Source organism: Sinocyclocheilus rhinocerous, unplaced genomic scaffold, assembly GCF_001515625.1.
Source record: "Sinocyclocheilus rhinocerous isolate Xijiao unplaced genomic scaffold, SAMN03320098_v1.1 scaffold2967, whole genome shotgun sequence".
NCBI classification, from domain to species: Eukaryota; Metazoa; Chordata; class Actinopteri; order Cypriniformes; family Cyprinidae; genus Sinocyclocheilus; species Sinocyclocheilus rhinocerous.
Window position 1 is genome coordinate 243363 of NW_015634034.1, and position 13223 is coordinate 256585.

The 13223-nt window shown below is 36.4% G+C and overlaps 1 protein-coding gene and 1 non-coding gene across 2 annotated transcripts in view; both read right to left on the reverse strand.

Annotated features, from left to right (window-relative positions):
* LOC107745285 (rho GTPase-activating protein 20-like) overlaps positions 1-10191 on the reverse strand; it is a 26582-nt gene extending 16391 nt beyond the window's left edge. The window contains exons 1-3 of the mRNA XM_016559135.1: positions 10024-10191; positions 1607-1692; positions 1144-1314 (exon numbers count right to left, since the gene is read on the reverse strand). Coding sequence (XP_016414621.1) covers positions 1144-1314; positions 1607-1692; positions 10024-10071 — 305 coding nt within the window. The 5' untranslated portion in view covers positions 10072-10191. The remainder of the gene's footprint in view (positions 1-1143; positions 1315-1606; positions 1693-10023) is intronic.
* Positions 10192-11846: 1655 nt separating this feature from the next.
* Positions 11847-11958, reverse strand: trnal-caa (transfer RNA leucine (anticodon CAA)). The gene is made up of 2 exons: positions 11921-11958; positions 11847-11892 (listed from the first exon to the last, which is right to left on the reverse strand). It is a non-coding gene; the product is annotated as a tRNA-Leu (tRNA).
* Between the last annotated feature and the right edge of the window lie 1265 nt (positions 11959-13223).

Consider the following 13223-nt stretch of genomic DNA (forward strand, 5'->3'; position numbering starts at 1 on the left):
ATGGTTTGTTAGGATAGGACAATATTTGGCCGAGATACAACTATTTTAAAATCTGGAATCTGAGGCTGCAAAAAAAATCGAAATATTGAGAAAATCGCCTTTAAAGTTGTCCAAATGAATTTCTTAGCAATGCGTATTACTAATTAAAAATTAAGTTTTGATAGATTTACGATAGGAAATTTACAAAATATCTTCATGGAACATGATCTTTACTTAATATCCTAAGGATTTTTGGCATAAAAGAAAAATCTATAATTCTGACACATACAATGTATTTTTGGCTATTGCTACAAATATACCCCAGCGACTTAAGACTGGTTTTGTGGTCCAGGGTCACATACTATTTCAGGTAAGTCCTTATACCCTTATATATATATATATATGTATATATTTTTATTTTTATGTATTTATTTTTCTAAGACCTTTACTAAATAGGTATACAGTCATGAATGTATACATTAAAGATTTTTTGTTCATGTGAATCAATGCAGGTAAAATTTGACGCAGTATTAAAGGTGTGGTAAAGATAATAATATAACAATAAAGAATCCTGATTTATTTGTGAATTTGTTTATTAAATGAGTCATAATGTATCATAAAAAACTTGCCTGTTTAATGGTATGGTTATGTTTAAGGGTGGGTTAGGGGTAATTATCTGTAAATAATTACAGAAATTAATAGTAAGTAAGACATTTTATTTATATAGCACATTTAAACACAGCGAAGCTGACCAAAGTGCTGACCAGAGAAAACACAAGTCCAATAGCATAAAGACGAAATAAATATGAAATAATAAAAACAATAAGACATAAAACCTTGGAATAAAGATACGCTTTCAGCCTACTTTAAAAAAGAATGATAATAGAAGGTACATGACTTGCAGATGTTGTTTCGTTTGCATTGCATTAATTTAAATGTTGAATATAGCATTCAAAGACATGTAATATAAAGTGAGACCAAAATAATACATTTAGTCTCAACTAGACTATGGGGGAATCCCATCAAAAATCTTTGTTTGCTAGGTGATTCCCACATCATATCAAAAATGAAAGCAGCTCTAAATATAACAGAATGGTGTATGGACACTTTTAGTTTGTAAAAGTATGTTTATGCATGTGTATCAGCAGAATTCACGATTCTTACTTGAGCTTGGCGATGACTAGGGCGTCACTGAGGAGGAAGAGGTGTCTATCTCTGGTCTTTAGTCCTTCGGTCAGCTGAGCACATTCATCCAGAATCAGCTCGGAGTTCTCGCTGGTCAATCCCAGCACGAAGGGACACTGATCCACCGCCACCAGACACTGAGCTTCTTCCCTGAAGACGAGAAAAGTTCTCACTATAAACCACCAACTCAACAACTACAGTATAACCACAGATGAATGAAAAATAGTACAATTGGGAAAATCCAATAATGCGTGGTTGCTTTGGGTTAAAAGCACTTTGTAAAATATCAATGAACAATAGCACTTGGAATATCTGAAAAAGAAGTATGAATTATTGTTTGCATGTCAAACAATTTCCTGAGTTCATTTCAAGGTCTATCTGTACTGAAAGATCATTACATTTCACAAAAGAACAACACCAGATTTGATTTTATAAAACATACCTTATTGGACTCCAAGTCATTCCTAAAGCTTTGCCCAGCACCAGGTTTGGTGCAGAACGTCTCCTCTGAGCCAGACCCCGCAGGTGCTGTATAGAGCAGTTGTTGCTTTATTCATTGTTCTTTCATTTGACTTAATTTGTTAATTAAATATTATTGAACAGATAAAAGAGTCAGATGATGCACATTTTCAACTTCCAAGTGTACTTTAAGCAATCAAATACTGTATATTTAAAGGTATGTAATCACAACTGTATGTTAAACAATGAAACACAAAAATAATCTTTCTTAGTGAATATCTGAAAAAATAAATAAATAATTATTGTTGTTGTTTAGCAAGATTTTACGCATTAACACAAGCTTTTCATTTCCCTGGATCTTCTTCCCAGTGGTAGTGAATTTTACACTGAAACTTACTGGTGTAAAGAATAAAGTTTGTTTCTTAACTGCTGCCATGTACGGCTGTTTGTTTTGTTCATTTTTTGATTGTCTAGGTTTTTCTTTCTCTCTCTGCCATGGCTGTGTTTTGGTGGAAGCAGTTCACGATGTGGCCATTGTGTTTTTACGCTCTGCGCTTGATGTCCTGGCATTCATCCCTGATTTGTGCCATTGGAGCTGTGGGTCACTGCGGTTTATTTCAGCATTACAGCTGCCACTGCTTGTTTGGACGTTTTAGGTTTCTGTTTTGGCAAAATGGTAAAAAAAAAAGTCCTACTATAAGGATGAAAGAAGAGAACAAACTCCAAATGCAAGATAAAACAGCAGCTTTACTGAAAAAAAGCCAATTTTTGCAATTTGCTATAGTATTAACTGGCTCAATATAGTATAAATCATATTCTTTTTACATGTCGTTTTGAGAAGTAGTAATAACTTGGTCAGTTGTATGACACAGCTGGCCATTTGGTCTCAACATTAAGTCTTAATTAAGTCCTAACTTAGGTCATTAACTCCTAATATGTGATTGTACATAATTTTAATCATATTTCCCATTTGCCGTTTTTTGGATGACTGCTTTGTGTTTTGATCACTGGCTCAATATAGCATAAAGTATACTGTAGTATAAAGTGTAGTATTATGAAGAATGTTTAATGACAAACCATGCCCATGGTGGTACAGGAAAACAAAATAATGAGGTACTTAGAATTTTCACAAACTAATATACACTCTAAAAAAAAAAGGTTATTCAGCGGTTCTTCAGCGGTTCTTTGGAGTGGTTAAAGGCAGGGTATGTGATTTTTCAAAAACACTTTAGAAAACTGATTCGGGCCGAATAGCAAAACAAACTTGTAGCCAATCAGCAATAAGGGGCGTGTCTACTCGTGATGTGGAGGAGAGAGCTTTCAGTGCATGGGACGGACATTAGCCGAGCCGAGCGACAGAAAGATAGAGATGGCGGATAAAAAAACAAAAGAGGAAAACGTCTGCGGAAAGATAAGGCAAGAAGTAGGACCCGTGTAAAATATTGGATCAGCTTTCCAGTGCTGGAGAGAACTCAAGGAGCGGAGGCCTACGATCGGACGCCGAGGTTGCTTTGTTTCTTCTCAATAGGTGAGTAACACAGTGTCTACAACAGCTAAAGTCTGCCTACACCGGACGCGATCAAACGACCGTTGAAAACCATTTGAAATGTGTGTCAGCACATCATAAATAGAACCCGGCAGCAGTTTTCTGTCGGGGATTTGTTGCGCCGCGCCGCTCACGTCCGATTTAGACACGTGTAACATTGGTTTTGCTTTGTTTCACAAAACTAATCGTTGCCTGGGTTGCGTACGTATATGTGGGGCGGAGCTATCAAAATAGGGGCAAGACCCTTTTGGGGTAGGGGCGTGTTTGTTTTGGTGATTTCAAATATAAACATTGGCTACCAGAAATCACTTTGCCGTTTTTTGGATGACTGCTTTGTGTTTTGATCACTGGCTCAATATAGCATAAAGTATACTGTAGTATAAAGTGTAGTATTATGAAGAATGTTTAATGACAAACCATGCCCATGGTGGTACAGTAAAACTAAATAATGAGGTACTTAGAATTTTCACAAACTAATATACACTCTAAAAAAAAAAGGTTCTTCAGCGGTTCTTCAGCGGTTCTTTGGAGTGGTTAAGGTGCTATATAGCACCACTACCGTATAAAGAACCTGTTAAGCCCCGGTATGGTTCTTCAGCGGTTCTTCAGCGGTTCTTTGGAGTCGATGAGGTTGGTGGTGGCATTTTTCTTGCCATGCATTGCCATGCTTTTTTTTTGTGTGTGTGTGTGTCATTATTTATATAGCGTTTTTTACAATGCAGATTGTGTCAAAGCAGCTTTACAGTATTAAACAGGGAAATAGTGTGTTGAAATAGTGTTCCGTTCTCCTCTGGCCAGACGAAACCAGCAGTTTAATTGTAGGCTGCAACAAAGTCAGATTGTGCAGAGGACTCATCTGGTTCCCATGGTGTTGTCCCGATGGCCGTCTAGGTGACGAGGTCTTCGGAGGGGATCTGCCTCTGGGGCTCATCTAGTTGACATGGTCTCAGCTGACTTACAGGGCTGTCGAGGTCGTCTCTAGGTGCTGATCCACCATCTGGTCTGGATATGGACTGGAACCGGGTGACTGCAGTGAACATCTGATCTGGATACAGCCTATATATTATATATATTATATTATGGCTATACATTATAAGTTTATATGCTCTACAATAATTCAGCATTCAAAATTCAGCCTTGTATAATATAAATCTTTCCATAGCCATTTTTGTGGGCTTCATCACCACTGCCATAAAATCTTATAATGTCTTCCTCCTTAGGAGACCGGTCTCTCCCTATGGATCTACCCACAAAGGTATCTTTGAAGTACCGGGTGGGGGTGCAACAGGACAGCCATGCCCACAGACCTGAATGAGCATAAAGTTTAAGCTGAACTGCGTTTTAATTATGACCAGCCCCTTCCTGGACCTTCCGAAGTCTGCACTGCCCAATTCCCAGCCAGCACACAAACGCCACGCCCCCACTTCTCATTTTAGTTACTGCTCTTTATTTCCATTATTTAATTGAGTGCAATAATGACAAATTGATTATGGCTTAATGGCAGCAAGCTACTTTTAATGAGGACACCAGTTTTCAGAGCTTTATTGATGTTTGCTGTCTTTACCCACACAGAAATGTAATATATGACATTTTTCCCAAGAGTGGTATTACCATGTTAGTATATGAGTATATGGCAATATACACTCTAAAAAAAAAAGGTTCTTCAGCAGTTCTTCAGCGGTTCTTTGGAGTGGTTAAGGTGCTATATAGCACCACTACCATATAAAGAACCTGTTAAGCCCCTGTATGGTTCTTCAGCGGTTCTTTGGAGTTGATGAGGTGCTATATAGCACCACTACCGTAAAACCTGTAAGCCCCTGTATAGTTCTTTAAAGGTTCTTTAACTCTCTCTTAGTCTCTTAGTTTAGTTGGGGAAAGGGTTAAAACAACATTAAAATACAGTCTATTTCTTGAAGATATACATTTTTTTTGCCCCCAAGGCCCCCATAAGGAAATATTCCAGGGCCCCCACATGAGACCTTTGACCTCAGAAAAAAAGGACCTCTCCACAAACAGCAACACCAACTTCACACATTACTAACCAGTCAGACTTTATTTCTGGAGTATCTAAAACAGAAGTTCTTTACTGAGAATTAAGGTTTAGATGTTTTTTTTCTTCTTTTTTTTCAACTTACCGTTTTGGTGAATAGTGTTTGCTTTAGTTGCCTCTTGACCCTTGATTTTAACTTTGAGTTAAAATAAGTTTCTCTTTGGCTGTTACAGTGTTGTTTATAAAGCACATATGTGATGGTGAGGAGCTTATGATAAAATTGTTTTGTGTGTCTGAGTCTTTGGTTGCATTTTATCAAAATCTGTAGTTCTTTTATGAGTTTTATATTATTGCAGTTCTACGATTTTATGTGACAATGTGAGAAAATTGTATAAAAAAAGTGCTATGTGGCACCTCTTATGGTTCTACATGGCACCATTTGACAAAGGTGCTATATAGCACCTGTAAAAATAGGTGCTAAATAACGCTAAAAGTGGTTCCCCTATGATTACAAGCCAAAAAAACACTTTTAGTACTACATAGCACCTTTTTTTTTAAGAGTGTATGCTATACAGACGTACAACATCAGATTGTATTCACTAAAATTCTATGGCTTCTGTAAAGCATATGCAAATAAGAGTATGACCTGTCAAAGCTACCAGAATCCTGTCAGTTTTTCCATAACAGCTCATTCAAACAAAATTAGGTAACTTAAGACAGGAAATGGCCAGCTGAGTTCCCATTTCCATAGTAACTAAGGCCAGTAGAGGTAAACATACTGACCTTTAAAGGGATAGTTCATCCAAAAATGAAAATTTTATGTTTATCTGCTTACCCCCAGGGCATCCAAGATGTAGGTGACTTTGTTTCTTCAGTAGAACACATATGATGATTTTTAAGTCCAACCATTGCAGTCTATCAGTCTTATAATGCATGGCAATGGTAACAAAATCTATGAGAATAAAAAAATCATGCACAGACAAATCCAAATTAAATCCTGCGGCTCGTAACGACACATTAATGTCCTAAGACATGAAACGATCGGTTTGTGCCAGAAACCGAACAGTACGGCATCCGATGCGTGAGGTGTGTTCGCGCTCTGGCGTAGTTTACGCAAGCGCCGGAAGTGATCTCACGCTCGTATACGTCACTCATTGTTTACACAGTGCACAGTCATTGTAGGTACGACGGCTAATAGAGACGTGCAGGTTAATGTCTTTAAAGGCAGACTACTGCATCAGAGCAGAATATAAAAGACAGAGTTTGAATTAACTTCAAAATGCACAGCAGTAATACAAGGACAATTCAGCACTTCTGTGGTTTAGTGTCTTTAACTCAGCAGGGATTCAGAGCATAAGAAAGTTTAGGGGTCACCCATATACTTTGTGCTTTTCATTAGCAGTTACTGATGATTCTGCAATCAACTTTTCAGTCTTTACACAACTGCTTTGTTTGTGCACCTCCTGTTGGTTAAGGAATGAATGATCTCTAGTGTAGAAAGCAGGCCTAAACTCTGATCTGTCAAATGTGGGTCTCATTATTTCTTTTCAAATAAACCAGTTTTTGTAAACCCCTGAACATCTAAAATGAGACAGAACATTCTGTTCCCTTATTAGGACCAGACTTGGCTCAGACTGAACATGGTTTTACACTCTTTGTTTGTAAAAGTTCATTAATCTGAGCAAGGGTCATTTACACTTTATGCAAAATTAAAACCTCCTCTTTCACCGTCTTTTCTTTTTCACCACAAAACTCGTCACTGATCTTCACCGATTTGGCTTCTTCAGTGACAGTCAGGCTAAATTCTAACACACAGTGACCCCGAAAAGCACTTGGTCCCTTAGGTCACATTTAAAAATGCCTGAATGGCATTGGATGAGATACAAAATATCAAACAAATGCAAACAAATGAGTCTGGAGGTGTTCTTAGAAAGTTGTTTTGGAGCCATTTTGCACACAGAAAAAAAAAATGGTGTAGAAACAATTTTCACTCAGAAATTGCTAATTGATTTTTTTTTTTATTAATTGATTAATTTTAATAAATATTTGCTTCAAATGCACTATATTTCTTAAAAATAAATGCCACTTATTTTGACATAAAGGGGCCACTTTTGGGGCCACTCTATTGCAGTGGATAAGCTACTTTAACGTTTGAGTTTTATCAAATATTTATTTATTTACTTACTTGTGAAGCCAACAAATTTGTTTGACAATTTTCCTATTCGATTCATTATGAAATACAAAGAGCACTGTCAAGAGGTTTCTAAAGCAAGCATGTTGGATAATGAATATGCATTTCTAAAGTGATTGTGCAGACTGTCATTGCATACATAATTAATTATGCTTTCATATATGTGAACAATTAAGCATTCCCTTTAGTATGTGTTTTATTCACATATCATTGGGGTTTTAGAAACTTGACATGAGTCCCACTATAGAGGCAAAATCTATTCAAGCACAGCATGCATCAGTTATTTAGTATATATTAATGCAACATGGCATAATTACAGAGCCTTCCTGGAACCTTTTTCCGCACTATTGCATTCTGGGGCAATTATGGGGCCCCAAACAATGATCACTTGTTCACGCAGCCAGTGAAAAACAAGACTTTGTCATTTGTATAGCATGGAGCCAATTTATCAGTCTGTCTGAGATTGGCAATGAACTCTGGCTGTAAAAAGGATAAATAGGCACTTTATTCATAGCAAAGTCAATATGCCATCGGATTTCTCTATTAGAAATTATATTCTCCTGTATGGGAGTATTAAGTGTATAACACTGAAGTGATGGCAAGACAGACTCCACTCACAATATCCCACTTTAACCAGTACTAGGTAACATAGAAGTCACCTTTTTATTCATTTATTATTTAATAGTTAAACTTTCAAATGAAACAATCATTCAATAAATATACATATATTTTTTATCGTTTCACTTTCTAATACTGTCATGCTATGGTGCCTGAACTTTTTGACCTGCCAATAAGTACAAAATATATAAATTACTAAATGAATGAATAAATACATATTTAAATAGTTCAATCTTCTTAACATGGCATAATTACAGAGCCTTCCTGGAACCTTTTTCCGCACTATTGCATTCTGGGGCAATTATGGGGCCCCAAACAATGATCACTTGTTCACGCAGCCAGTGAAAAACAAGACTTTGTCATTTGTATAGCATGGAGCCAATTTATCAGTCTGTCTGAGATTGGCAATGAACTCTGGCTGTAAAAAGGATAAATAGGCACTTTATTCATAGCAAAGTCAAGTCTATGCCATCAGATTTCTCTGTTCGAAACTGTATTCTTCTGTATGAGATTCTTCAGTGTATAACATTGAAGTGATGGCAAGCCAGACTCCACTCACAATATCCCACTTTAACCAGTACTAGGTAACATAGAAGTCACCTTTTTATTCATTTATTATTTAATAGTTAAACTTTCAAATGAAACAATCATTCAATAAATATACATATATTTTTTATCGTTTCACTTTCTAATACTGTCATGCTATGGTGCCTGAACTTTTTGACCTGCCAATAAGTACAAAATATATAAATTACTAAATGAATGAATAAATACATATTTAAATAGTTCAATCTTCTTTGCATTGTACCACTTCCTGATACAATCATGCAAAGGTAACAACATTTATTAGCATGCTATTAAGTGCTTCTTTCTAAATCGTTATTTAAAAGGTTTGCCAGATATTACAGATTAAACTATTGCCTCTAAAGTTGTCTTTAACCAGTGCTTATTACTGTAGGTAACATAGAAGTCACCTTTTTATTCATTTATTATTTAATAGTTAAACTTTCAAATGAAACAATCATTCAATAAATATACATATATTTTTTATCGTTTCACTTTCTAATACTGTCATGCTATGCTGCCTGAACTTTTTGACCTGCCAATAAGTACAAAATATATAAATTACTAAAGGAATGAATAAATACATATTTAAATAGTTCAATCTTCTTTGCATTGTACCACTTCCTGATACAATCATGCAAAGGTAACAACATTTATTAGCATGCTATTAAGTGCTTCTTTCTAAATCGTTATTTAAAAGGTTTGCCAGATATTACAAATTAAACTATTGCCTCTAAAGTTGTCTCCAACTAGCATAAACTTCATGTATAAAACATGGCACAAACATCTAATTATGCTATAATAGTTCATATTAAAGTTAATATAACTAACAGAAAAAAAAAAGATTACACTTTATTACTACATGTACTTACTATATGGTTAGGGTTTGGCTTAGGGTTACTTGCATGTAATTGTGCATAATAAAAAGTACATGTAGCATGTAACAAGGACACCTTAAAATAAAGTGTTACCAAAAAATTCTGTAATTTGTATTTTTGTGTAATATTCTATCCATATAATTCTGAATGTGAAACTTGAGACAGAAGCTGTAGTCTCTGAATAGTCTCTTAGTCATACTGCAGTGAAGGTAAATGTTTTAAATAAATAAATAAAAATGTAAAATAAATAATAATAAATATATTGGCATGCCAATAAGTGCATACTTGTCATAGTTATTTCAAACACTGGCCAAATAAGCCACTCAATCCAACTTGAGTCCACATAATTTACAAACATGGCACAAATATTTGCTAAAACTGTATTATTTTATTTTAAAGTTAATATAATTGACACAACATATTTAGTATTATTTACAAACAAAAAAGATTCCATATTATTGTAAATGTGAAGTTTGAGAATGAGAAGCTCTCTCAGTTAGCCTGTTTATACATCCATATTACAACATTAGAAAAATGGAATCATACCAATTTTTATTTGTAACTTTAAAAGCAATGCAAGAACTTGGCTATCCCCACCCTCAGAGCTACTCACTGGCTGTATGGGGGCAGTAATGCCATCATAACTTCCTCTCCTCCTCATCCTGAGCACTCTTTCAACAGCGCAGCCCACGTCCAGAGTCTCGCACGGTTTATCCCGAAGGTCCTGTTCCCAAACCGGACTCTTTGAGAGGAGTTTCAGCACCTTGCTTGCGATCCAGTTTAAAATGAACACTGGGTTCTCTTGACTGGCATCTTCAGCAGGAACTAATGAGCCTGAGAACAATGGAGGACCAGGGAGGACAAATGGGAGGAGAGAGCGGTTCCGCTTGACCTGGGCCAAACCTGCCCACTGTGGCAGCCACTTATTCTTTGGGCTTTTTCAGCCATGTTTGCCTTGACACAATTGAACCTGCTGCTTCTCTGTTTACAAGCTAATGATGATCAGCTCTCACAAGAACAACACTTGTGGTTTAAAATCACAACAAGGGAATAAGAGTGACCTAAACCCACCCAACAAGGAAACCCCACCTGAATTGACGGTACAGCCAGAGAGATAGAGTGTGCATATGCAAAACAATCATTATTTTTTCAATTCTGTTTGGTGACGAAAATGTAAACACTTTAGAGAAACAGAAATTAAACACTTTAAAGGATGTGTGTCATGTGTATGTTCCCGTTTAGTTCCTGTTGTCCTTATTTGGTCCTTCCAGTTCCTTTTCCCATTATCACCTGTTCCTTTTTTATTAGTTATCCCCATCACTTGTCTGCCCCTCGTTATCTGCCCTTTTTAGTTCTAGCCCGTTCTGTTCTCCCTTGTCTGGAATTGTTTGTCAACTCCTTGTGCTACATGTGATTCCCTGAAAAAAAGAATTAAACTCCTCTGTTTTGTACTCCTGGTCTCCTTGTTCCTCGCTCCGTGCTCCTCACAGTAGGAACCCGTGACAATGTATACCAAATTGTGTGTGTTGAGACATAGACATTTTCAAGTTATAGTGGCTTTTGAATTATTTAAAAGTACCATTTACCCTCTGTAGCCAACCTAATTCTATGTAATAATTAAAGCCGAGACGACTGACTCTTGTCTAACCTGCAAGTGTTGACACAAAATTGCCTGAGAGGGTGAAATGATGTGATAGAGGACAAAACTGGATAAATGTGATCCTGTCCAAGATAGCAAGCAACCATTGAAACAATGTTAAGTCAATGTTGATGCGTCAATGCAAACTGCACTGAATTAAAGCTTTTGCACCTGCAATTAATGTTGAAACAATGGGGATATTTCAACAAAAAATCAATAGTAATGACATTTAAACAACATTACGAAGTGATGATGTTGCGCTTCTTGACCCTCAGTTAATGTTAAAACAATGTTGAATAAAAATAAAAAAAGTAAACTGTGGTCCGTGCACTTTTGCGTCCATTCATTTTTTGTTTTTTAACCATGACGAAAAAAAAAAAAAACTAAAAAAGAATGGTTGTTGTATTTTTAAATGCTATGCTAAAAACCAAAATTGAAATTAGAACCGTACACACAAAATGCTGCCTGAAAAGTAAAATATTGACTTTTTGTTTTGAATATTGAATATTGATTTTTGTTAATGACTTTTTGCACTTTTAATAAACATTTGAAAAATGCACAAATTATTATCGAAAAATGTCGATTTTAATAAGTTTTCTTTGGCCAAATAATAATAATATGTTTCATTTACATATGTATGTTTTCAGCCGCAAGTTTTATTTTAGTTCCCAGAATGTTTTGCTAAAAGGTAAGGTAACATTCTCTAAAAACATTCTAAAAATATTTGTTGATAACATTGTTAGAACATTATCGTCTAGCATTCATCAACATTGCTTCCAATTCTAAAAAAAGCCTTTTGTCAGAAGTGGGATTTGAACCCACGCCTCCATTTGGAGACCAGAAACCTCAACAACTGAGAAGGCGGAAATGCCTTGAGTCTGGCGCCTTAGACCACTCGGCCATTCTGACAATCATGCAAAAGGTTGTGAAGAATAATTTTATGAATTGAATTGGTCAGACGGCAAAAGGAAAGGTGCAAACTATTACTTTTACTGTCTCCTCATAGCTTCAAATTCTAAAAGAGCCTTTCTCGGAAGAGAGATTTGAACTAACGCCTCCAGTTGGAGACCAGAAATCTCAACAACTGAGAAAGCGTAAATGCGGAGAGTCTGGCTCCTAAGACCGCTCGGCCATGCTGACTCGTGGACACAAGGATGTTTTCTACAATTCTATCATTGGCATTTAGTCAGATCACAAAATAAACAATGGAAACTATTACGTTTACAGTCTCAACATTGCTTCCAATTCTAAAAATGCCTTTTGTCAGAAGTGGGATTTGAACCCACATCCCAAGTTGGAGACCAGAAACCTCAACAACTGGGAAGGTGGAAATGTCTTGGGACTGGCGCTCGGCCATTCTGACAGTGACACAGAGATATGAGAAGAATAATTTTATGAATGGAATAGGTCAGATGGCAAAACAAAGAATGCAAACTGTTACGTTTACTGTCTCGAAGTTGACTCCAATACTTATAAAGCCTTTTTTCAGAAGTGGGATAAAACCCATGCCCCCACTTGGAGTCCAGAAATCTCAACAACTGGGAAAGCAGAAATGCCTTGAGTATGGCTCCTTTGACCGCTTGGCCATTCTGACGCGTGGGCACAAGAATGTTAAGGACAATTCTATCATTGGCATTGGTCAGATGGCAAAATAAACAATAGAAACTATAATGTTTACTGTCATTGCTTCCAATTCTAAAAGAGCCTTTGACAGGAGTGGGATTTGAGCCCACACCTACCTTTGGAGACCAGAAACCTCAACGACTGAGAAGTGGTGTATTGTGACAAAGTAATAATTCTTCGTTACAGTACTTAAGTATTTAAGTATTTTTTGGGAGTATCTGTACTTGAGTTTTTATATTCCAGCCAACTTTTACTTTTACTCCACTACATTTCCTAATTAAATTGTATACTTTTACTCCGATACATTTCCCCGAAGCATATTCGTTACTTACTACAAAATAGTCAGAAGTCAGAAGAACACGGACTGCAGGAAAACACGTTTGACGAATCAGTGGTCTGCCGTCTGCAAGTTAGACTCCTAAAAACACCTTATTTGCTCATGTGCAAAAAATGCGCGATTGCATGCACAACCGCAGATGATTCATTTTCCACTCAAGTCGAGTCTGGGGCATGCGATACAGCATCGTCTGCGATAATATGGTAAGTGTTGT